This window comes from Myripristis murdjan, chromosome 19, assembly GCF_902150065.1.
Source record: "Myripristis murdjan chromosome 19, fMyrMur1.1, whole genome shotgun sequence".
NCBI lineage: Eukaryota > Metazoa > Chordata > Actinopteri > Holocentriformes > Holocentridae > Myripristis > Myripristis murdjan.
In genome coordinates, this window is record NC_043998.1 from 14933392 (window position 1) to 14960075 (window position 26684).

Genomic DNA, 26684 nt, shown 5'->3' on the forward strand with positions numbered 1-26684 from the left:
CTTTAACAGTCGTGACGTCTACTGCGTCACACGCGGAAGTGTTTTTGTTTTGGAACCGGGCTACACTTTGGATCCCTGTGCAGACCTATGCGACCATGTTGCCCTTTTAACTTAAAAACCAGCAACTCTGGAAATAGTGCAGCTTGGAGCCTATATACTCAGAGCGCTGACACTTAGCAAAATATCTCCTTAAGTGTTTCACACTTTCTCAGTAGTTTTACAGTGATATTGTTCAAAGCTAGCTAGAGGCTAGCATGCGTTTGCTAACTGTTGTTGGCTGGCCGAAAGTCACTGCTGACGGAATGAGTTAATTATTGTTCCCGTAATTCCCGACTTGAGGCAAAAGCCATTTTGACATGAATATTAGATAGCCACCTAGTTCATTTAACTGTCTATCTAGTTGGCCAGGGTGTTATGCCCCTATTTAAAGCACTGATGTGTGCTGTCTTCAAATAGACTGTGTTATGCATGGCTGCACATTGTATTTTGCGCTTCGTTCACCTGCTGCAGAAAGGACTTTCAAAGAGACAGTTCTGGTCTAATCGGAACCAGGCCAAGTCGGTGGTGTTAACTCAGGTTGTATTGTGAGTATACGCACACTGACGGGCTTGCCATGCTGCAGAACTGTGTCTTTGTCTCAGTACGATGTGAAAGTTTGCACCTGTTTTCCTGCTTGTGTAGAATGACTGCGCTGACGGACTTTGAGCCAATTGCAAAGAGACTGAGGGTTGAAACCGATGATAAGAGATCGCCATCATCTTGTCTGAAAGGTAACTGGTTTGTTTTTTTGACTCATGGTTACACCCCTGGTTGATACGACAAACAAGTCACTGGCTTTGTTTTGTCTTTATGTCTTCCCCTTCCTAAATGATTTTCTCTCTTTCAGGCCAACTTTTATGTAGTCAGAGCACAGATAATGTGACAATGGATCAAGAGAGGAGAGAAAAGGACAAAGAACAGAAGATGGAAATACGGACAAAGGCTGGAGCAGGTGGACTGCGAGGTGTCAAGACGAAACTTTCACAGCACAGAATCTGTCCCAGGCAGCAGAAGTTCAGATCTACGCTTGATAGGTGGCTGCTGAAGCCTCGAAAAACCACAAACACAGCCGAGCTGTGCAGAGCTCAAGAGGATGTAGAAATGGCCGATGCAGGTGGCGTGCAAGGCACTTCAACTCAGTCTCTGGACACGGTAAGTCACAAGACTGAAGAAGCTGCTGTCAGTAGCCTGGAAGAGGAAACCCAGCCGCTGACACCACAACTCCTGGAGGAGGACAACCCTGCTGCACCAGCTTCCCAAGTTTCTGCAGAAAGTGAGCTTATGCAGAGAGTGATCCGCAGTGGCGATGGGTCAGAGGAACAAGAAATGGAGACATGCCCGGGAGGCTCGACAGGCTCTGTCAAACGCAACCCCAAAATAACAGACTACTTCTCAGGAACCTTGTCGCCGGACTTACCTTTGAGGCGTGACAGTCCAGAAGAATCTCCAGAGGAACAAGACAGGGACGAAGGAAGTTCTCCCTCTGATGCTAAGCCTGATGTCACGTGGCTTGGGACCCCCATCAGTGAACTGGGGAGGATGCCTGATTGCGGGCAACAACTTCCTCGACTAAAAAATGTTTCAGGCCAACACACTGTGCTGATAAGGGTTTGAACTTTTTTTTTTAAGTATTTAACTGTTAAGGTGATAAAGCCTTGGGTATTGTGGATTTATACTTGTATGACTATCTTTTTGGCATAGTTTAGGTTTGTGTCTTGCTTAATGCGCAAAGTCAATATTGATCACTAACAGTGATTCTGAATAATCATTCAGGTTCTCTTTCATAATTGCACTGGTAAATGATGTTTCAGTCACCAGTTCAGAAAATTATACAACCTTACATGATCATTGTATGTGAGATCATTCACAGTTAACAGTGATTTGCCTAACTTACAAAGGAGTGGGTAGCGCACACATAGTCTATTATACAGAATTGTTCTGGCACCAGAAGACTGCTGAGCTATTAAAACACTTGTTAATGTCTTTCCATTGTTTTGACCACACCCTGTACTGACTACAATGAACGAGGCCTAATCTGTAACAGAATGTGATTGCTGTGCTACCTTTCATTTGAGACTGAGCATTTGGATCTATAGCAGGCAAATGCGTGAAAAAAAATCTGTATGTTGCAATCATTGCTTCACTCAGTTCGTCCACAATGTAACACAGTAATACACAGTTGTACTGAGAATTGTTTCCTAAAGGCTGGACTTGTCTGGGCACAGACAGTGTAGAACATGGGAATCTTTGTGCCACAATACTTTAAGATTAAATAACAAAGTTAGATTAAGTTAGTTATTATTATTATTACAATATTTTGTCCAGTAAGAGATGGCTTCATGAATGGTTTTAGAGTAGCTTGTACACATATGTAAACTCACACCCCAATCTCCTAAGTGACATAAGATGAAGTTAGTCTAAACATTTTTAAGATCCTAGTTGTAAACGGTGCAGCCTATTCCTCATCAGTCAAACACCAGGGTGGTTTATATTCACTGTTAATTATGTTAACATGTCCTTAATGTGATTATTCTTTAAGAGTCTTAGAATAATGTTTTTTTATTCATTCAGGTTAAGGGACTTGTGTTTCGCATACAAGTATTTTATTTACTAATGGCATTTTTTTGTCTATGGTCACTCACATCGACAGACAGACCTTCTTCAGAATGGCAAGGTTCCTGTTCCATATCCTGCCAAATTTACAGATACCTGGGACGACGTCCACGTCAAGATGCCCTGGTCAGGGATGAACTTGTTTCCAGTCATAAATGAGGTAATGGTCAAGAGTTCATAGCAAAAAAAAAAAATGCCTTTAAGGATAAAACAAAAATAGCTTGATAGCAAACTATTAATGCTCTGAGTAAACTGTATACTGCACATTTAAGTCTAGAATAGCTGTTGTTATCATTGCATTACCTGATTAATAATCAGAATTATGTTAATTGCCAAGAGTAATTAATAATAGCAAGTGTTTTCAGTGTTTCACAGTTCACTGTATATACTAACATACACGGTAGAAGGATAATGGGACCTCACATAGAATGCAGAGGCACAGACCTTTTATGCCCAGCAGATATCATATACTCTATATTTTGCATATTTGCATGTTTGAACATCATTGCTTCCTGCTATTGATTAATTACACGTGCCTATTGGGTCTTAATACAGAGTGAGAAATCTGTAATGAAGACTTAAGCCATTACAATGCGACCTGTTATATGACTTCAATGGCATTACTGCTATATGCAAGACACATTGAGCATTGAGTATTGAGTGATTTTATTGTTTAGAGGTTGTTTGGAAATGTAAACTCTAAAGTGAGTCTGTCAAGAGTTTTCATGAGGTATGACAGTGACCCAGCTGTGACTAGGATGTTACTGTATATTTTTACAGCCACTATCTTCAACTAGGATTCATGCCTTGGGTCTCAGTGTTGAATAAATCGTAGGGGAGATGCATGTGCGCAAAGGAAATGCCTTGTTGGTGAAGGACAGGAGGGAAATGCCAGAAACCGGGACTAAAACCGGGTGTATTACTTAGTTGGTGACTGTAGTTTGACTGTCATGGTGCTTTCATAGGAAACACAAGAGCTGCAGAATAAGAGCCGGTGGGAGTTGATCAAGGAAACTTTGTCCAAGAAAATTACAAGTGCTCAGGATCTGAAGGTGAGATTCACATCTGTTGCCTTGCAAATTGAAGTTTGTTAAACCGTAGACCAGTGCATCGTGCTTGTTATTACAAGACTGAGCCACAAGATGGCAACATTGTTCCAGAAATTATGAGACACACAGTTACCCTGAGTAATATCTAATATTGGTATTTTCCCCAAATTATTTTTCTTCAGGAAATACATAAATACCAATTATAAGGTCAAATCACACAGTATAAATGCGTGTGCGTGTGTGTGTGTGTGTGTGTGTGTGTGTATTTTATTATTATTGTTGCTTTTTTTTTTTTTTTTTTTTTTTTTTGCATTTCACTGAAATATAAACATTAATGTACTTTGTTACAGAACACAATATTGAAGTACAGTGCTGGGCATGCCAAGAAATGGGACTTCACAGCATTACATTCATACTGCACCAAGGTAAACAATGTACATTTATTTATGTATTTATTTTATTTCTTTATTTATTTAGACCCAGCTATCTTGCCTGTAAGCATGTTTTCACCTGACCACACACGTTGATGATGCTTAGAAATTACTTGTAGAGTAATGAAACATAAATTGTCCAATCATTACACTTGATTACCCAGCAGAAGGCATCATAAACCAGAGTTGGTGCCTCTCATAGAGCCTGGTTCAAACAGCACAGATGGCTCATTAGCCCACCATGATATTGTCTGCAACTTGTGGCAGGCACAGCGATACAGATGTCTCACTGGACACTGAATTAAATTTAGCTTGGCATATGTCATAATGGAAATATAAACTGATCGAGATAATAGGCCTTTATTTTTGGAGCAACGTGGATGGCTCCAAATTCAGAATGAAGCCAGCGCTACTGCTAAATGGACTGGAATCATAAAGGCAACATGTTTCAAACACCTGAAGTCATCTTTTACAAACTTAGTGATGTTTGTTTTACAAGATGAGTACTGTTCCTGGAAAATTAGGAAGGGAAATATAATAGGGTTGTCTTATATTTAACATTTATTTAACATCTATTGTGTCTCAATTTGTCTACTGTTTGACTTTTACAAAAAAAAAAACAAAAAAAAACGTGATGCCATTTTAAGCATATTATGTGATCAGGAATAACTGCCAAATTCACTTTCTTAAAAATGACAGTTCTAGGTCTGGCAATTTTGATTAGACTCTTTTTGATTGAAGGTTTAAGTAATGAGTTATGTTAAACTTTATGGAAATAAGTAATTGCTTGATGAAAGGGGAGAATATGACAAATAGGTGGATGTGACAAATGGGGCCAAGATGAATAACGGAGAACAGTTTAGGGTTGATCACAATTTTGTGATTGATGCCCATGGCGCCATGAATTTATTTGTCCAAAACACTTTGTTTTTTTCATTTTCACCGTCTAGTCTATCACATCATATTAACATTGTCACAATGTGCATTTTTCCAAATTTTCTTTACTGAAAGCAAGGCAAGGCAAGTTCATTTATATAGTACCTTATCATATATAGAGGTTACTCAAAGAGCTTTACAGGGAAAAGATAAGGAAAAAGAAGTTTAAAAAACAAACATTTAAAGTCATAAATTATCCTGAAATCAGAATATTATAATATACTTTAACTGACTTTTATTGACTCTAATATCTGAGAATATAATTATTTAAAAGTCTTTCAAACACAAGGTATGTATGTGCACACTTTGCTAACACATTGTGATATAACTGGTGTTAAAAGATTTTAATTGCATGTGGAGGACAAAGTGAGTGATTGCACATAGTTAATAGAATGCAATTGATTTGTCTGTATGAATTTTACTTACTCTTCTTGTCTGGACATCTGCCCAGTTTGGATTTCTGAGGTTCAGATTATGACGGTTCTGTTGTTTGTGTTGTTCAAAGGATGATTTACAGTCCCCTGCTATTGATAAGTCATTTTATTTACGAGCTGAGGGGAAAATTGACTGGGGTTGCGTCATGATGACCCGAGCTCTGTTGGTCCATTGGTTGTGGCTCAGTCTCCAGTGTCTGCACCTGCCTTGTCTGGAGGACATCCATCATCTGTTGTTGTGATGTGCGCTGCCTTGTTCTCTGTAGACAATCAGGGAGTGCAGTGCCACTCTCTGGCTCATGAAGCGCTGGGAATATTCCATTTTGAGAGATGGCCTATGTTGCGACTTGAGTGTTTTATACTACCGGTAATCTTCCCTGAGCTTGTACAAAGAAACAGATCGTATGCTTTATTCTCATTCTGGTGAGGGAGCACTTGTCAAGGTTTCATCGGCACTGTCTGTGCTGCATGGCATCATCCAGAGCACGTCAAGTACATTTTTTTTGTTGTTGTTGATATCGCACATCTCAGGAAAAGATAAATGTATCCCCCTTTTTCTCGGATGCTAGTATATCAGATGTTTTTCTGTCACTTTGCACAAGGGCCATAATGGATTTCGTGTGGGAGAATGTTGCAGCCCTTCAGAGGGAAAGTGGGAGTCAAGAGAAGTAATTTAATCTTCTGCCAAAAGGTCATGTTTAGTAGCTTGTCAGAAATGAAAATGCCTGACATTACCACTGAGAGAATACATTACTCCACTCTTGTGCCGTCAAATTGATTGCATGCAGGATGTATGTTATACATTCTGGCAGAATTGGGATTTTCGTAGGGCAAAACCGGAGCTAAAAAAAACAAACTAAACAATTAAACTGAAGTTTAATTGTTTAGTTTTCCTTGCTGCCACAGTAGGATTGGACTATATGAACTTTACTCAAATGGATAAAGAAATCACTTCAATCACAGTGCAATATTTTCAGCACAATCAAACATGTCAGAAACACAGATTTAGAGTTAAGACCCACATGCTCTACAGCCATAATAGCTTCAAAGTTGTTTTAATCGCCTCCATTTTCATACTTACCAAACAGATTTTTAATTTTAACATTTCATTAACGTTGAGATGATTTAAATCCTGGTGGTATTGAGCTATTTTATTATCTGAACAGATTGCCCAATAAATTCCCAGTATCTTCAATGAGTGGTTTGTTCAGAAAACACTGTAAACCCTGTGTATATATTGACAGCACAAGCAGTGAAGTCAAATTGTTATAAAACTGAAAACAAACTAGTTTTGATTTTTTTTTTTTTTTTAAAGCCTCATAAATGTCACTGTAGCTCACAGCAAGTAGAGTTGGTTTATTTAAGCTCTATATCTTTATGGGGTGGACACATTTTCTCTTCAGAAAGATGGTTCAATGTTTCTGGCTCTTCTGGATTTATTCTGAGCTTCACTTCAGGAATGGTTTGTGGTTTAACAATTCAGTATGCTGAAGGGACAGTGCTTTATCATTTTAGGTAAAAAAGACTCAGAAAGCAGTTCATATGGCACACCGAAGGTATTGCTGATGATGGTTGTTATTACAGCCAAATTTAACAAAATGCATCAAAGAAAATACCTCAAGACTTATGTTATATTTGTTCCTGGTGGAAAATGTGGGCTGATTATTTATGCATTAATGGAAAAAATGTGTCTAGAGTAGTTAAAAAGCTGTCAGTAAACCACATAAATAAAAATGTTTGTCCAAAAAAGCAGTATAGTGTAATTTGTTTTTCAGCATGTTGTTGTTTTTTTCCTTCTCTAAACGTCAGAGTGGAGTGGAGACGTCAGAGTAGGATGATTTTGAGTGTCAGCGAGAGGAAGACATGAATGGCATAGAATGACAGGACAGGCACTTTCATTGAATATTCATCTTTGCAGACGCACCTTATGAATAGTAGAAAAGGCGGTGACGGACAGCATCAGATTCTGTTCTCATTCTCCAGCCCGGCCAGCCCCTGTATTTATGGTTATGAACGCGGAAGTGTTTCATTTTGACACAGTCATAGAGGCAGTAGAGATTGCTTTATTGCTCAGACCTGGGGAGAATAGGAATTGGAGGACAAGGCGTTGTGGTAAATCTGGATGTGAGCTCTGGTCGCTCCCTCCTCCCACCCCCCTCAACCCACCCGCCATCTTGCTTGATTACTTTGTCAGTTTGGTGTGATGTATAGACGTGTTTCAAGTCATACAGAGTGTTAGTTCAGTTGATTTGATGCACCGCCTTCCGCTGATTTAAAGAGCCAGGGCTGCACTACCTCAGCTATACCCACCCTGTCAGCCGCCTCCATTCATTACACCCTTAGGAACAGTTTATGATGTCGAGTGAGTCGTTACGTATGACAGTGTTTAGTCAGGCCTCCTTTGCCATAATATAAATGTCCTGGGCTAAATCGCCAGTCAAGGCTCCTTGTCCAGGGAACACACTGTCCTATCCATCTCCAGCACGTGGTCATTTGCATCTCTTCCAGGAAGCCTGTTTAATCAGCTGGCATGGCTGTGCAACCTTGATGAAATTGCTCTGTGATTGATCATTCTGACATTTGGTAGCCAATACAGCTGTAAATAAGGAAAGTACATTTTGTCTATTGTAAGCCACTGCACTTAGGCAGTATTGGGGAGTCATGGATGGTTGGTACACTCCACTAACATTTGAGCCATGTCATATTATTATAGATGAACAGCCCAGATGAGGCCAGCAGTCTTGTTTTAATATGTGGCTGCGTCTTCCAGATGCTTTTTTGAATGTTCCAGATGGGGTATTAGTCCACTGTACACACTGTTATCTGTCATTAGCAGTTTTACACCTGCATGCATGGTAAATTATGTTGGGCAGCTTAATTTAAATTGCTCTGTTAGGCAGTTTGTATCTTTAGAGTTTGACACTTATTAGCTATGATATGATATAATAAGGCAATAGAGTGTATTGCCTTGAATGGCTTAATCCCTGCTGGACTCATCAGTGCGTTCATCATTATGAATGTATGCTGCATGGCAGAGCTTTGTTCCAACCCATTTTATTATAAATTGTAGTGATCTCAAGGTTTCCAAAGATATCAAATATGCCCTACTGAATTACAGGGAAATGTGCATAAAATGATGCACAAGACATGTAGATATTTTCTGTTTGATGTAATGGTGCAGCCATGAGATGATGACATGTTGTGTTTGAATATTTTACTCATTGATATAGCATCAGTGAGGCATTGCAGCCAGCAGATATAGAATATGTATGTGACGTTTAAAAAATGAAAAAAATTTTCTTTTTTTTTTTTTTTTTACTTTGAAGAAACAAAACTTAGACTGAAAATTAGAGTTCAAGGGGTTAACTGTTCTATCAGCTTCAGTTTGTATATGTTTATTTTCTTTCCTTTAAGTTCTTCTACAAGATTGTACAAGTCGAACAATTTGCTATAACTGTGAGATTTTAAGTTTGAGTCTGTTATTTGTCCCAACTTCTTAGCCCAGACAGCTACTAATGTCACAGCTGAGTTGTCTGGTGAAAACAAACATAAACATGATCTCTTCCTCTCTCCAAGGTCCTCGAGCCTGATGCTGCTGAACATCTGTTTGGTTCCCTGCTGCCAGACATGGTGCAATTAGCACTGAGAGCATCTGAGCTGTGCACCAAGGTAACAGTCAGTACTAGCTGGTGAACACTGACACGCTGGTCTGCGACACAATAGATCACCACCGCAACTTGAACCCAAAGGTCGAGATGTGACACATAATCTGAAGATATGGTAGTAAAAAATTGGTGAGGTCAAGGCATCTGGCTATTGATTGTCACTTATCAAATGTTTTATAGCCCTATTGGTCATTTAGCTTTAGCCTGTTGACAGTGAAGGACAATGTGTGTCTCCAGCTGGAGGAGTCTCATTAAGTATAAATAATTAGTCAGCCAAACAGTCAGACGTCTGTCAATTAATTTTACTCCTCTATGTGTTAAAACATATTCCTTGTTTGATCAATTTCAGCTCTCAAAGTGGAACCCAAGTACCGGTATATTTTTCACCCAAGCCAACAGGATCGTGCTTTTAAAACAGTGTTGAATGACGTGTGGCAATATCAGCGTTGTAGCCTATTATGTTGAACAACAGTCTTCGACAGTGTGGAATAGAAAGTTGTATTTCATGTTGCAATATAAAAGTTGATTTCTGCCCCCAGGTCTCAAGTAACTTGGCAATAATGGGACAGAAAATTGAGCAGCTAGTCTTTGATCGATTTAAATGCCACCTCTCCTCAACAGCGCCTATTGAAATCTATGGCCTGCCTTTGAGGTGGAGATACAGAAATTTATAGTAGAGCAAAGGGAGTGGGTTCCTCACATTGCTTCTCTGCTGCCCTCTGTAACATTGGTAGCTAGCTCCCTAACTGGATTTTGTCATTGCATTATTATTTAACTAATGTGTTAGCCAGTAACAAGGAAATGCAGTGATACTAGCGTGCACAATGCAAGCATCATTGTAGTGTTGTTTCCATATTGCTGATTTTCAAATTTTACTTTTGCAATGTGTTAGTCATGCAACATGTAGCACCACAAATGGCAGAATTTTCCCGCCATTGAAAAGCATTTTCTCCACTTCATCATCACAAAATTACTTATACCAATGCAGTGTTCATTTTTAAACCCTGTGCTTGTATTGGGAGTATGGAACACTTGTGAGCATGGGTGGACCTTGATTGTAATTATGATGGCTGATTCAAGAAGCCCAGAGTGGTGCTAAATTAGTCCATTTGTGTAACATAATTCAGTGTCTGGTTTAGCAAATTGACAAAATAAATTATTTTGACCTTCTTCAGTTCTACCTCTGTTCCCCCTCTAGCCGATACCGCTCCTCAAGGGAGGGATGAACCACTCCATCACCATGTCTCAGGAGCAGGTGGCAAGCCTGCTTGCCAACGCCTTCTTCTGCAGCTTCCCCCGACGCAACTCCAGGAAAACTGAGTACTTAAATTACCCAGACATCAACTTCTTCAGGTACTGCATCTTTGTTAAGTTACATAACATAATTTAGAAGTAAATTGCTCACAGTGAAGAGACAACTAGTGTTATTTCCATGAGGGGGCAGTACTGTATATGCTTTCCTCACGAGTCATTTTACCATAATCTGCTCCCTGGGCATTTATTCAGCCAATTTACATGCAGTTTGCAGGCACAGAGGGTTTTACAACTGGCCATAAATGATAACTGTATTGCATAGACAGAAATGATATTGATCAGTCGGACTTCCTCAATTACACCATGCTCTGAGATGAATAGGCTAATCCAGAATACAAACATAGAGCACTGTTTAAAGCCACTATGAGCTTTCTCATTGTGTAATTACATTTTAGAGCACAGTGCAGAAATTCCTTAAGCCTGCTGTACCTACCTGAATGAGCCTGAGATTAGCTTTAAATATATTTTTTTGAAACACTGCATTAATTTATGATTATTAACCACAGCTGTGTATTCTGTCTCTATGTCACAGTGATTACTTCTATGTATTGCACGTAGCTTATTGAGAAAAGGGCAAAGGTCTCAGGGAAACTTCATTGCACCTGTCTTTTTTATTTGTATGTTTTCTTTTTGAAAGGAGACTGAGTTTCCAAAGTGTCACCTGAATAGCAATAAGGGTGCAAATGGGGTGAAGTAAACATAGAAGAAAGGCTTAGGATTCAAAAGCATACATTTTGATTCCACTCCCATTGTCCATTTATCATAAAGCAAATTGATTTTCTTTGGAACAAGCAGTTAATTTAACTCTGATCTGCCCATTTAGCAGCCGTGCCTCTTCACGGTTTTTACCTCTCCTGGATATTTCACATTGATTTATTGAACCTTGTGGATCGGGACACTACTGTTGGTCATTCTGTCTCACTCTAGTAGCTGACAGATTTACCTATACTGTACATGACTATGGATCATTTATCATTCCATCTTTTCTATTTGTGCGAGAGTGATCAGTTCCTCTGATATGATTATGAAAGATGTTCCCAGCCAAACCTTTTTTCTCCAAAAGGATCATTTATGATAAATGAGAAGGTCAGCAAGACTTTTTTTCTCCATAAAGCTTTTAATGCACAGATCATTGGGCTGGTGTGATGCCGAAGCAGGCCTCTTGGTAATTCCTTAAAGGCAGCGGGATCAGTGCTCTTTTCTTTGACTGATCAGTGCTCAGTAGCGTCCCCCATCTCTGTCGGCATCACGGTGTAATTACCTAAATGGAGGAGGGTATTAGATTAACATTGACTCAGATGGCTGCTTCGATAACAGAGAGGGCCATTGGCTGTTTTGCGGATGACCATGACAGCGGTTTTTACTATCAGTATTTCATGCACATATGGATTTTTCTGTGACTGAAAAGCAAAGCAGTGTTGTAATTTCAACATCTCTGAAAAGCGTCCTAAATCAACAAATTTGGCGTGTGTCAGCTGTTAAATGCTTCGGAATATTGTGTTTCCATTTTCTTATTGGGTTTGGCACAGAGCCAAGCTCTCCTTTCATCTTTTAGGGTACTTAGAGGAAATACAACCACAGCATTTTATGAGCAGACATTCTTTTATCTTAATGCAAATTTATAAACTGCTGTTCATTTGTAGCTTTGTAGGGTCATTATTCTGTTTTGCCTAAAAGTTTTTGAAAGTTTGGTCTGTTTTGGTTAGCTAGTTTTTATTCTTTTAGCTATTAATTTCACTGTGATGAGCATTTAAGTCAAAGTTACATATCAGTTGGTTGTTTATTTATTTATTTATTTATTTTAGAAATAATTTCTTGCTCTGGTGGAGGACACTTATTTCTCATACATGGAGATGTTGCTTATAGCCCTTTTTGTGTTACATCATGACTCTCTGCTCTCCTGTGGTGGATATATTGGTGTTATATAATTATCTATTAATGCTCCGTTCCCCAAAGACCATATTGTGCTCCATTACTAAAAGCCTGCGCTCACCAGTGGCTAGCTCATGTCAAAGACAGACTGCCCTCAGGACTACATGACGCAAGATTGTTTCTACCGGCCACACTGACAGAAAAGAGAAATGGAAGCAGGAGCTGACTTAGATGAATGAGTTTCCCTGCCCCTGAAGGGCTCTCAGTGCATCAAGCCATTGTCGTTATTTCATTTGGCTCACATGAAATTTCTCACTCATTGTTATGGCATGTGGGGCGGGCAGTGGATTTCTTTTGAGCTGGCTTGCAAGTGTGGTGGTGGTGGCCTTAATGCTGGGAGGGCATTCAAACACCCCCACTGCACCTCATTGCTACCAGTTTTTGTGTTTGTGTGTGTTTGTGTGTGCATGTTTTTCAGGGGGATTGACATTTTTCCTCCTGAGGACCCTGTTCCTTAAAAGGGACATAGGGCTTCTTAATGTATCCCTAAGGAGGGAGCCCTGTGTCCCTCCCTGTTCCTTTTTGTGTGAGTGCTGTGAAGTGGCACATGAGTGTGACTGTGATGGCAGGCCCGGGGCAACTCCATTGTTGTAACATCGGAGGAGCTCCTACATAATCGGGCAGTGACTGAAAGGGAGGCTGAGTGAGCGCTGAACTAATTCATGTCAAAAGTTAAAGCATGACTGAACTCACATGGCCAAAGTGGAGGCCCTGTGTCTCTACAGTACCGGCTATACAGAGTGTCGTTTTTTTCTTGCTCACGGCTGCAGTTTCTTGAATAAAAGAGGCGGTGGTTGGCTGTGATGTCACATCCAGCCGCTTGCTAAAAAAGTAATGTTTTTCATTGTGGGATCATATGTGGTCTAATACCAGCAAGAACTGAATCAAATATATCTTTTGCCTTTAGGCTGTTTGAGGGAGCTTCACCAAAGAAGATTGAGAAGCTCAAAACCCTGATGTGCTATTTCAAAAGTGTGACTGAGCAAAGTAGGTGCTGACATCAAATTAGAATTACATTGTAAAAGCTTTGGCCTTTTTAGTATTTATGCCTGCTCCCAGTCACAAAATAATGTTGAGATATTTTTTTCCCCCCTCTTTGCTTTTTAGGACCCACTGGACTTGTAACATTCACACGAAAAAGTTTGGACAGACCTCCAAATTGGAAGAGGTACAGCATTTTGACAATGTGATAAAGAGGATGTTGAGGATGTTCTATTATTTTTCTTGTCTCTGCAAAAGATAAGTGTCATCTTTCTTTTCCATTCATTTTCTTTTCTGTATTTCAGCTCACAGTCTCAGCTCACAAAACTCCACATTACATGTGAAGGGACCATTGAGGATGACGGTTATGGCATGCTTCAGGTAAGTTGTGAAAATACGGCAATAAAGAATGATGTTCAGTAGTAGAGAAGGAACATATTTGTGTATTTCAGTCACAGCAGATTGGTTGAGATGAACGTCACATTCCTTTGCTATAAGGAGCTGTTAGTTTGAGAGGTGCTGGCTACTCCTTCTTGTTTTTTCTGCGTGTTGTAGTCAGTGACTGAGCTACTAAATTCTGGAGTCTTTCACCCAGAATGCTTACTGCTGCTGAAAAGGCCTTTGAGGGAGCGGGTCACACGTCGGCGGGTGCGTGTGCTGGGACTGGGGTCGAGGCCCTTGAGCCTCCCTTGCTCCCTGCGTCGGCCGCGCTTCCTGTACACTGTCAGGACGGCCCACCCTCCCTTTCACCTTTTGTTTGCCTCCAGTTGCCACAAGCTGACAGCTGATGTGCACACATGACCAGCTCCAGGGCACGCCGCAGCTAGGATTGATGGACGCTCTGGTGAGGTGGGGGGCACTGACAGCCTGTCAAAGAAGACTTGAGAGGCAGGCCGACTGTCCCAGAGTTGAGTGGCCAGTTCGGGGGGATGTGCTATTAGACTGCCGCACGCCGCTTCCCAGGGTCTTGCCGGGATTGTGACGGGGTTGGCCCTGGCTTGTCGGTAGGCCAATGAGCCACAACTGTCAGTCCTTAAAGTGAAGGATTACACATTCCACATAGCTGCTTTCAGACCACAACAATCAATTCTCACATCTGTGTCTGAGCTAAAATGAGATACTCTTTTCATTCGAATGGAAAACAAATAAATTAGTGTCACCCACAGAAAAATACACAAAACCTGAAAGCACAAACAAGTAGTGAAGGATAATGTGGAAAATCAGTTAGTCGTCAATTTAGCAGCATGTCACTACTGGAAGATGTTCACTTTGAACCATAGGACTGTACTCTTGTTTTCATGTTTGCTACTGGCAGCAGCACTCGTAAGTGCTGCTCCTGGGGAGCGCTCATTCTGACATGGGGAGCAGATGTCTGAGTAGCACTAGCACCTCAGGCCACCGTCCCAATCAGCTTGTCAGAGGCTCTGTCAAAAATGGAGAAAAAGGGTTTAGACCCTTTCATGATTTGTTTTCTTCCTGTCGTCAAGTTTGTATGTTGCAATAAGTCAGAGTAAGAAAAAATGTGTTTTTTGTTGTGTCGCTTGCTTAGAGTCACTTGTTTACTTGTTGTTCTCCAAGAGTTGTCTAACGAGCTTGGAAAAAGTACACTTGAGTAAACAATTCAGCATGGTCTATGGATGTTATGGATGTGTAGCTACAGTAGAGAGTGAATGCTGTCTACAATACCATAGACCCACTTACAATAACCTACCCAGTGGATAACAGCAACCCCTTCCCTTGTAATAGTGTTCCATTGACTGACAGTCATCACTTATGATTTGCAGGTGGATTTTGCCAATCAATTTGTGGGAGGAGGTGTCATCGGTTCCGGTCTGGTTCAAGAGGAAATCCGCTTTCTGATCAACCCTGAGCTTATTGTTTCTCGCCTCTTCACCGAAGCCCTGGGCCATAAAGAATGTCTGATCATCACAGGTCTGTGATCAAAACTCATTCCTACACTGTTACCTTATAGTAGCCATAGAATTCACTTAATTTATTGCATTACCCACTAACTGTTCATGTATCAGTGCGCTGGTCACATCAGGTAAGTAATGCCTAGGTTCTTCTAAAACTTGACCTATAATTTGACAGAGGAAAGACAGAGGAGCATCTCAGTCAAACACAGCAGGGAGAACATGTTACAGACCCCTTCAATTTACCCCATCCTGGCATAGCAAGAGGCTAAAACCTTTGGTAGTCGCCCTGTTTACTATATCTGTCCCTGCCATGTTCTGTCCCTTTGATTGGCAACAGAGGAGAGCCCTATCAAGCATTTGGGAGTTTGAGATTGGGTGTTGTTGATTGCTCTGTTGGGTCTTTCTGTTGAGTAATTACTTTCCCCTGTACTTAAGGATGGAGTGGTTGCAATAAACAAAGTGGGGTCGGCCCAGTAACAGGAGCTCGACTTCAGGAATCACCCCAGGAGGCTGATGGCTCCTGTCTGTTTCTACCCTGTCTCTTTCAAGACAGACACTGCTCATTTTTCTGTTTAGACTCAGTTTTGGAAAGAAAGGGGACATAACAATAGGATAGCAATAGAAGTTTTCCTAATAGTATAATGCATACTGTTATAAGGACAATATAAGGAAATACATTAATTACATAATTAATTAAAATTGAAGAAGGTGAATGCAGTTGCCATTTTGCCACAAAAAATATTTTTTTGTTCATGCATTTTACAGTTGAAATAAACTGAATCAATGCATGATGCAAATAAATTGCATAACTGCATGCACACAGTCTGCTGACAGTGAAGAAAGCGACATATGGAATAGCTGAATTATCTCACATAATAATAATAATGATAAGCCAACAAAAACCAAAACTGATCTTTTGGATTTTGGATTCAATTCTGGATGGATTTTTTTATGCTTGCCGTGCACAATGTGTGTATCTGTAACTAGATTTAAAATAACATAATCCAACATCTACACACTTCCAAAGGAAAAATGTTTTCAGACTTTTTATACCAGTAGTTGGCTAGAAGTTTCGAAGTACTTAATTTTTTTGGTTTGTGAAACAACATGCTGTGTTCAAAGAGTTTTTTTGCAAATCTTGGAGTAGTTTATAGTCTACAAGCTCCAGGAATGTGAGAGTAAGGATCCAGGAATTATTATTTTTTAACTGTGAACAGAACTCTCCGTGCACAGCCAGTATTTGCTATCAGATGCAGATCAGTCGCAGGAACATCAACAATTAATCACCGCACACTGAAATAACTTTACTGTAATTCTATTAGGCATGAGCAATGCAGTTTGCCCGTTGCTTCCTCAAGTTCACTCAACAAAATTAAGTGGTCAGAAGTGTGAGAAATACATATTGGTCACATGAATAGTCATCACAGTTTTAAAGCATTTCAGCATTTTTGTAAAATGTGAATCATATTACAAGATCCATGACATTATTCCACAAATTTCCATTTTTCAAAATACAACATGAATAGTATAGGACAGAGTTACAAGAATTTCCCATGATTTAGACTTAACTAGAAAATTGGCTAACCAGCTACAACTGGATGGAAAAACAGGATGGGCTAAATTTCATGAGAAAGATAATGAGTCCTACCACTGTCCCTCTGCGTCACTAAACAGGAAGGTGAGTGTCAGGGGACACTCGTGGCTCGTCTCTCCATAAGGGCCCAATTTACCTATAGGGAGAGGTAGAAGCATTATTTTCATATCATATAAAATAACTCTAATCCTGTGTCTCATTAAGTCCATAAGGTTCAGTTGTGTTCAGTTCATAATGCAAAATGCCTCTCTTCTCAAGAGCTGATAAATCAAATTCCCCCCTTTTGGATTGGGTTGCACTGTTTCAATGCCAATAAATTTGAGGGAAGTAGCAGACCCATGATTTTTCTCTTTGTAGTGCCTAGCAAAAGCATGGTCCATGTTATAATTTGTAATGGCCGCCTTGTGCCTAATAATTCTCAGTTTCAGGTTTTCTTAGTTTGGCTGACATACATGAAGCCACATGGGCATTTCAAATGCCCATGTAAATGACATGCGTTGAGAGGCAGTTAATAAATTCCTTTATATTATATTTCTTTCCTATGTGGTGGTGATTAATTATCTTAGTGTTTGAACAGTATGCACATTTTCTGCATCTGTATTTTCCTTACACTTGTTGAGAAAGCCAATTAGCTTGTGTTGGTTCCTTATAGATGAAGCTGACAACTGTATCTTGAACATTTCTGCCTCTCTTGAGGTAATAACGAGGTCTGGAGGATGACAGATGATTTAAGTTTGGTCACAAGATTTTCCAGTGTTTGTTTATCATTTGTTTGACTTGCATAAATGCCAACAGTATTCAGATGCACAAGTTGTTCTGTTTTCAGTGTGTTTGGGAGGAGAACTGAATATTTTTCATTTTCATTTTCATTTACAGTAATGAAAAGTTCCAGAAAATTATTTATTTATTTATTTATTTTCACGACTGTAGAGCATCATGTCACAGCATTTCCTCTTTGAGGATTGCAAAAAGGAAAAGCCAGCAGTGAGTCTACATAATCAAACATCGTAGGTGATATGTGTAGAGAAAAACGATATTTGCCTGAAATGGTACAGGATTGCACTGTCTGAACACTGGTGTAACAGAGAGTGGTAGGACTCATTATTTATCTTTCTTATGAAATTTAGCCCATCCTGTTTTTTTTCCCATCCAGTTGTAGCTGGTTAGGTTCTATATGTAGGTGCTTAGTCATTTGTCTTATCAAGTCTAAATCATGGGAAATGATGTAATTCTGGTATCTGTGTTCTATTTTAGTCATGTTGTATTTGTAAATTTGTGAATGTCATAGGTTGTGTAATATGATTCACCTTTTTTATAAAAATGCTGAAAAGCTTTAAAACTGTGATGGCTAGTCATGTGACCAGTGTGTGTTTATCACGTCTGTTTCCACTTAATTTTGTTGCGCGAACTTGAGGATGCAATGAACAAAATGCTTTGTTCATGCCTGATAAAATTACGTTAAACTTGTTTTAGTGTGCGGTGAGCAATTTATGTCTTGATTGTTTTTTTTAACTGCCCACCACTGAAACACAAGAACAGAAAACGAAGCATCACGAGCGCCTCCCGCCCAATCAGCATTCATGCAGCCGTGTCACAGCACCTCTCGTTGGTGGAGTCACCTTCAGACTTCTCACCGGCCATCTCTCTCTCCTCCACATGCACCACTTAACTTTATTACTGCGGCCTAGAATTAATTATAGTGGGAAGACCTGCCCAAGACCTGCTCCACTAATGGACTCCTCCATTCCATCATCTTTATTAAACCCCGCCTGTATTTTTTGTGCCCCCTGTTTTAAAAGTCCAGCCGCTGGTAAATCATATTCCTCTGTGATACATTTTGGCATACAGTAGAGAGGCTAATGGATCTTACCTCTGCAGTGAAATTTGCAAAAGTGCCTTGGCTTAATTGAATTTCCCTTGATTGCTACATCTCTGGCTGCCATCGGGACGGTCAAAACTATAAATAGGATCACGAGGAAAGCAGATGATTCACTGATGGCAATCCTGACCAGGAAATGTGACGCAAGCAGGAGATAGTGGCCTGAAGATCGAACCTGCTACTCTGCATAAAATCCTGATTCAAGGGGTTGGATGGCACTCCTGTATCTTTGCAGTTCTCAAATAGCCAAAATAAAAAAAAATGTCAGATATAAATAGTAGATTTTATTTTTGATTTTTAAATTTTATTTGATTTTTGATAGTATCTTTATTGCAGACGACCATGAGTGCTATTGTTTGAGTGGGGAAGCAGGATTTTGTGGTTTTATGGTTTATTGACATGCAGGCCTCGACAATAAGACCTCGTGGGAAATCTCCTCCACTTGCCCAGTTTTGCCTTGAGATGACAATGAGATGCGCCTCTGACCTTCTCTTTCTGTAGTCACTCTTAATCCACAAGCATGGGTCTTTGTAATCTGACATATTTACACATGAATAGAGCAGCCTTTGAGAGCAATGTGGATTATGTTTTGTAAATTTTTATGCAACCTATTTTTTTTTTTTTTTAATTAAGAATAGGTTGTATAAATGTCCACCCATTACAAAAAATAATGGTTTTGGGCTGCATAAAAATTTATAAACAAAATTAAAATTGTTCGTCAAGGTTGCCCCTTTCATGTGCAAATATATCTGAGCATAAAGTTTTGTATCAGCCACTGAAGGAAGAACCAGAGGTCTTCTTGTGAAGGTTAGGCGTCTGCATCAAGATCAGCCTCATGGACCGGGAGTGTATTAACTTGCTCTTGACCTGTGTCTGTGTTTTGTTTGCTATAAATAGTGTACGAGGCATAAGGGCTGCAAGTTGAGTATAGACACAAATGTTCCTGGAGCTACTGAATGGGTGCATATTATGGGATGCCTGCGTACTGCCAGCTGACGGAGTACTGCCAGCTTTTCCATCGCTGGAGCCCCTCCAGCTCCTCGCGTGGTGTATACACTGTCCAAGGACCATCCACCGAGCTTTTAGTGGCCAGGCACTCTCCTCTAGTGTTTTATTGCACACGTTTTATAAATGGATTAAGCCTGGGCTTTTAAAATCCATTAAGTTGAGAGGGAATTTGGCTATTTAGCATTAAACTGAAGGAATTCCTAAGATTTGTCTAAACTGGAACAAAGAGATCATAGATTCAATTCTCTGTCTGTCTGTCAACCTATCTACTTATCTATCTATCTGCCTATCTGTCTATCTCTCTGTCTGTCTGTCTTTCTGTCTGTCTATTGCTTATTCTGCTTTACTAGAATGGGTTCTTCAGTGATAGGGAGTGATTGCACCAGTTACCAAAAGAAAAAAAAAATCAGTAGCGAGTTGATTATTAGTGACGCGTGTGTCGAGTGTGCTCTAGAGATTCCCTCCCAGTGGAGAGTATCTCCTTACACGCACTGACCAAGGCCCCGCTACTAATCAGCTCATTTATTTAGCCAGCAGCGTGAAGACTCTCGACCAGCGGTCTCAACAGCCAGGTACTAATGAGCACTAATGAAAGAGAAGTTAATTTGTGGCCTCATTTGTTTGACTGTGCTGTTGTCATCTGCCCCCCCTTCCCCCTCCCCCCTCTCTTTTTACGAGTGTTGAGTGTTCCCCTGTGGGTTGGCGCTCGTTCACTGCCTCTCACATCTTTTCAAGGAGGGTAATAACTTGACCTTCCTCTTGTCAGGAGACAGCTGTTTTGTGTCATCAGCTCGCATCAGATACAATTACCGCCAAGGCACCCTGCAAACTTTTTGCAATTATGTTCCTAATTTGTCACTTTTCATTGTCCATTTCTGTCCAAAGTGTTCTTCAAAACTTGAACCTTTCAGAACCTGAAAATGATTCCTGTTGTGATTGATTGATTGTGATAATCAGATAGCTTGAGCGCATCTTAAAGATTCAAATGAAACAGTTTTGGTTGTTGTCAGTTAATCATCTTGCTTATTTATACACCCCATATGGTAAATAGGTGGTTGGTTTGTCTGTGGACTTTCAGATGAAAAGTCATTTTCCAACACAAAAATAGAACACAATTTATCCTTTAATTTTTATATGCCAGATTCAGTCCTTAGATTCAAGGTTAATATGTTATCTGTGTTTTCACTGATGTGTGTCTCATATCTTTGCATGTGATAACCAGGTACACAGCAGTACAGTTCATACACTGGCTACGCACAAAGTTACAAATGGGGTGGCAGCCACCAGGACTCAACTCCCAGGTATTTACCGCTGTTGACCGCCATTCACCACTGACGTTTTGCTTTTCCCCCCTGAAATCCTTTGACTTTTCTGTTGTGGGAGAAATGGCAAGTCATATGCCACACAAAACCAAAAATATGCAAGTTTCTGTTCCAGCTGAAGATGGTGCTGGCTAATTTAGCGGAATAGTTCCTCCTTTCTGGTTGACATTGTGTTAGTCACAAAGCAACTGGCTTTTGAAAGCATCTTGCATGCATAATTTAATAATCAGTTAGGAGGAGAAGGACTAGACTAGATGATCTGATTTTGGAGCACCTGGCTACATAAGTTTGTATATTAATAAGGAAAATGCTTTTTTTTGTTTTTTTTGTTTTTTTTTTTCTTTTTTTTTAAAATTAAAACTACACCTAACCCATTAATGCTTTACGATATGAGGTTCTTAGAACACCACTATGTTTTATATGAAAACATGCTGGTCTTCCTTTTTATTCATTTCAGAGATGGCTGGCAGAGAAAATGCACAGAGATTGTGGCCATTGACGCGCTGCAGTTCAGGAGTTTTCTCGAACAGTTTCACCCAGCCAGAATCAACCGAGAGCTCAACAAGGTTGCTCCTTTTTCTTTTTTCTTTCCATTCTGTGTTTCTTGCTGGCTTCGTTACGCTCTCTTCTCTTTGTCTTCAGTTTGTTTCTCCTTTCTCTGTGTTTCACTGCATGTTGTTGTTAGAGAAAATGTGCTGGTGGTAGCCTGTGCCTTTTCTTCTGTTGGTTAGCACTGATTTGGATAAAAACATAAGCAAACTAAGAAAATGGAATATCAGGTCATTGCAAAAAACATTTTAGTTATTGTATGGTTATCGCTGCTTTAAATGTAATTTATAAGGCACTGCAGACGTAAATATGAGCGTTTCATATTATTTATGCCAGGGAAAGTGTGGGGGCAGTCTAGTCTACCGCTGGTCTTTGATGTTGCACTTTGATCTTCCATAGTCCTGTCGTGGAATAAAATCTTATGGTTTTGTGAAAACTGAAAAAATGGCATGTCAGTTTATATTAGACTTGCACAGATGTAATGGTTTTAGTGTGTGGCCATTTGGCTGATAATCAGGAAACAGACAATTAGGAGCAGATCTGAAATCGACTGTTTACTGTTCTTGGGGTAAATATTTAATATATGCTCTCGTCCTTATTATGCTGTGCAAATTGATGGATTATAAGATTTATTGTGAATTACGATAATTTTCTAGTCATTCCGCTATAACGCTAAGCCAACTTGTGTTTTAATGTAGTAGTTTATCACTGACTTTAAAGTCATTGCTGCTATCAACACTACCCAACATATCTATTAGATGGGAATATTTCTGGATCAACAACATTCCTCCCAGGCAGAGATGGATATTGGAAATAGAAAATCAAGATGTTGATGTTGTCAAGTCTGCCCTCAGAAAGCATGGAGGAGTTTGACAGCTCTGACAGGAGTGTGAAGAATGCACCAACATGGAGATCAATCCTGTTTTGACGATTGTTCAGCTAACTGTCACATCTGCCCTTTCACAGGCAGAATTTATGACTGGTCAGAGGGAGGATGGATACTAACAGTTCATTTTCACTATGCGCTTCATTTCCTAGGCAAAAATTAATGTCCAGCACCTCTTCAGATCCTCCATTCCATTTCTCTTACCTCTATAGGTGTTTTTTGTGACAACATGCAGCCCTCTGATATGTTTTTGTGTCAGAATTGTTCATTGCAATACTTTAAATTGGTTATAGGCAATTATTAATATGTAAAACCAACACTGATTAAACATCAGCAGCAATGAAACCAAGCTGGTAGGTGCAAAGTTGCCAAATGAGATGATGTTAAAAATGTATGTTTGGCCAGGCCAACCGGATCTCGCAAACCTTTTATGTGCGCACGCATTGAATAATGTGTCAAGCGCTGGCCTGAAGGCATATGGAATTACTTTGTTGCACTGTGTATTCCATTTGGGTGTGATTGTGTGGGGACGTGGGCCTCGTTATTATGAAACGTACCAGTGATCTGGAACAGTGCGGTGATCCCAAGACCCAAGGCACATCAGAGCCGCTTCCGGCTTTACATCCCAAATGAGAGATCATTCCCCACTTACCGGTGTTCAGTCCTGCCACGTGAGGCTGACAGCTTGACACTATATCACCCCCTGATACCCTGGTATATTGTAAGTTTTAATGATGGGGGGCTTAGTGTCCTTTCTTTTGTGAGACTGTGATACAGACAAAATTAAATTTGATATATTTTTTTTATTAACAGTCATTAGTAATGTTAATATGATTGCTGAGCAGGTGGAGGTCTAATAAGCTTAGAAAATTCCCTTTACGGTAACGCAGACTTTAAAACCAAGAAAAGCCCTAGTATAGATGTCTTGTTATTAGAAATGTCTGCAGCTGAGCATTTCTCTCCCACAGGAAATTGTTTTTGTTGTGTTTCTTTTAAATTTGCTTCTTTCAATCCCCCCTCTCTCTGACTTTATTCAGGCCTACTGTGGCTTCGCTCGCCCTGGGGAAAGAAGCCAAAACCTCTCGGCGGTGGCCACAGGGAACTGGGGATGTGGGGTTTTCGGAGGTGACACCCGTCTTAAAGGTAACGCGAAGGTGACGAGAGCCTCATTGGGGCTCGTGGAGGAATTCACTGACTCTTGCTTTGGCGCTGTAGCCTAAGCTGACTCCGCTGCCTGATATAACAGATATCTGATATTCAGATTGAAAGCCTCCATCAGATCAGTGTGGCCATCCATTAGTCTTCTGAGAACACACTCATTTACTTAAGGCCTATTCGTCTGCCTTCCTTTTATTGATCAACTGACAAAGTTAATATTTTTCATTAATAGTGAAATTGATCGCCTGCCTGCTCCATCAGTTCTTTACAGGGCTCAGTCTGAGCCTTGTATCACTGTCAATGAGCAGGGAGGTTCAGGAGAGTTTACGCTCGCCGTCCGCACTGGGAGCTTATAATCCTCTGTTTCCCTCCGCACACTGTTGTCACATTCTACCTGACACGGAGCCACAGCGCTTGTATACCATACACACATCCATGCATATTTGTTAATTAGCAGTAGCAAGTTCCAGCTCTCCATTGGCAGAGTCACCCACTGTCTGCTTAATGACATACCTCCAGGGAAGAGGCTCCTCATGCAAATGCTGTTCCCCCTCTGTTTACCTTGTACAGCCTCACCCAGCCACCTATTTTTAATTGTCAGAGATTTTTTTTTAGAGAGAGTTGATGATACAAAGCAGGAGAGAACTTGCCGAAGTGTAGATTTATCCAGCTTAGCCCCCGCATGCAGATGTTTATTCACTGTTGCTCGTTAACGTGCCACTGTCCCAGCCTTCATTAATCAGCAGACTTATTTCCAACCTCTTTAAATATTCACAACTCTCCGGGGCCAGGCCTAGCCTCTCTTTGTAAGTCAGGGACTAATCCAGAGTTCTCAGCAGGGGTGAGACCTATCCCCTGGATTATTTACCTTTTACAAGCCACTGAGACCAGTGTCACTCAAATTTAATGTTAACATGGGCTACTCTTCACAATTTTATTCTCCCTAAAGTGTTTTTTTTTTCTTTCATCTTTGCTCCATTTTTACAAGCTGCAATATATAAACAGACATGAAAAGAGAGACAGACAGGATGTTTTAAAAATTGGGTGTCACTTAAATAGCATTATTTGCTTTTTTTCCATAATGACATTATTTTACATGTAGTTTATTTCCTGTGTTGATGAATATGAAGATTTGTGTTGAGAGAGTCCCCCTGCTGTATGGAAACAGACTTTGCACAACTCTCTGGAGAGGTTTCACAACACTTCTCTTCCTCCAGCTCTGCTCCAGATGCTGGCAGCTGCTGAGGCGGGCCGAGATGTGGCCTATTTCACCTTTGGTGACAGCCAGCTCATGACAGACGTCCACAACATGCATGCTTTCCTCACTGCCAGGAACATCAGTGTCGGTGAGGCAAACAGCTTCTCTGTCCGCTCAAAGTTGTGCTTCCTGTTTATATGAAACTGTACGTGCAGTTTTGTTTTTTTCTCTAGCAGTATCACTACGCAAAGTATGTGATACTATGATTTGATTGCATGCTTAATTATGGTTTCTGCCAGGGTTAATAAAGCTTTTTTCCACTGCTGTATTAGTTTGCCATACAGAATGGCCACCTTTCACGATCTCCTTGTCTCCTTCACAGGGGAGGTGTACGATCTCCTGGGGCAGTACTACAGCTCGGTGTGTAAAAGCTGCCTCAGTCGGCGCCCTGACGTCAGCCTCTACTCCTTCATCTACCAACAGGTCAGCTCCTCCTTGGCGCCCGATGCCTCCGACAGCGGCGCGGCCAGACAGCACGTCCCCACAGACGGCCGTTAAGGTCAGGTGGCCGATGAGTCACCGTGCCTTACCTTCCCAAAACAAAACAGATGTCCAACTTAAACACTCTCCGTCTACCTTTGGCTCTTATGTTTTTTTTATTTGGAGATTTTTTTTTTTGTCAGACGAACTTTTAATTAACAATGGTGGATGTGCCAAATGCCATCTCCTGTACTCAGAGCCCCAAATGAAAAGCTATAAAGCATGCAGATCCTTTAGAGGAACAACTGAAGTGCAGTAGGTGATTAGCTCTGCCCCTGTCTGGCACTGCAGTAGAAGTTTGTGTTTGTTTTCCGCGGCTGGTAATACTCCGATGGATTGAGTCTCGATATGACACAATTGTGATTTTAATGGTGAAGCAAAGGTTGCCATCCATCTTCTAGGTTTGTCATGTTGCCTTTTTTTTTTTTTTTTTTTTTTTTTTTACACCCACACATATCCAGCCTAATTGAATTGGCTGTCAGAAATCAAGTTAAAGGAAAAGAATAACAAGAATAGGCTTTAGAAAGCTTGGAGCAGTCTCAGGAAAGGGGTTTGATTTAAAGAGCACTCGGGCTCTTAGGGAAACGGTCCGTAACACTCAATTGTATTGAAACCTAATGTGTATTGGCAGTAATGTTTTAGCTCAAATCATAGCTCCATGCCCTGCACAGTCATTAGTTCTGCTGTATGTATCACAATCTGGCCATTAACTCAATCACCCTTCAAAATGTTGATTTAATTTGGATCACTTGTGTTTCTATAATTTTCAGTTAACAGATGTTTGAAAACGTGCTCCTTGCTGTATGCTTCTGTTTGAATGCAAATTGAGAATTTTGCTGATAGATTAATTTGTTTTGCAAACAACAGACTGAATAAAATGTATTGAGTTTTGCACAAATATAATTTCCTGGTTTGTAATATTTTTACATAACTCATAACTTGGGTCTTTTTTTTAATCCAGTCATTTCTCTCAGTCACAGTATGAATGAAACCAAATGCCATGAATACATCTCTGAACAATCTGAATGAAGGCTTCTGCTCCCATGGATGTCACAGGCTAACTGAGTCTCTATACAGCCTTGCCATTTCACTTTCTTTTCCTATTGCTTCGCCATTTCACTCGGGGTTTAATAAGGTCATACCTTTTATATAAACTGTACATGACACCTCATTAAGTAAAGAGTAGATCAGAGAAAATCCAGTCACAGGCGAGAGGCAGGCACTAGGGCTCCTATGTGAT

At 40.3% G+C, this 26684-nt stretch overlaps 1 protein-coding gene across 1 annotated transcript; it reads left to right on the forward strand.

Annotated features, from left to right (window-relative positions):
* The first annotated feature begins 49 nt into the window (after positions 1–49).
* Positions 50–26360, forward strand: LOC115377504 (poly(ADP-ribose) glycohydrolase). The gene is made up of 17 exons (XM_030077305.1): positions 50–584; positions 682–770; positions 887–1647; positions 2690–2812; positions 3618–3704; positions 4052–4126; positions 9079–9171; positions 10366–10520; positions 13321–13400; positions 13521–13581; positions 13700–13775; positions 15179–15326; positions 21014–21092; positions 21571–21679; positions 23586–23691; positions 24924–25052; positions 25287–26360. The coding sequence occupies exons 1-17, from the start codon at positions 469–471 to the stop codon at positions 25460–25462; spliced, it is 2463 nt and encodes an 820-aa protein (XP_029933165.1). The 5' UTR covers positions 50–468; the 3' UTR covers positions 25463–26360.
* Positions 26361–26684: the final 324 nt, after the last annotated feature.

Bases quoted from the DNA above. Each gene is read 5' to 3' on its own strand.
- LOC115377504 (XM_030077305.1), top strand. From the start codon at position 469: ATGGCTGCACATTGTATTTTGCGCTTCGTTCACCTGCTGCAGAAAGGA. The intron at 9,172-10,365 runs GTAACAGTCAGT...TTCCCCCTCTAG, and splicing joins CATCTGAGCTGTGCACCAAG to CCGATACCGCTCCTCAAGGG. The intron at 21,680-23,585 runs GTTGCTCCTTTT...GACTTTATTCAG, and splicing joins TCAACCGAGAGCTCAACAAG to GCCTACTGTGGCTTCGCTCG.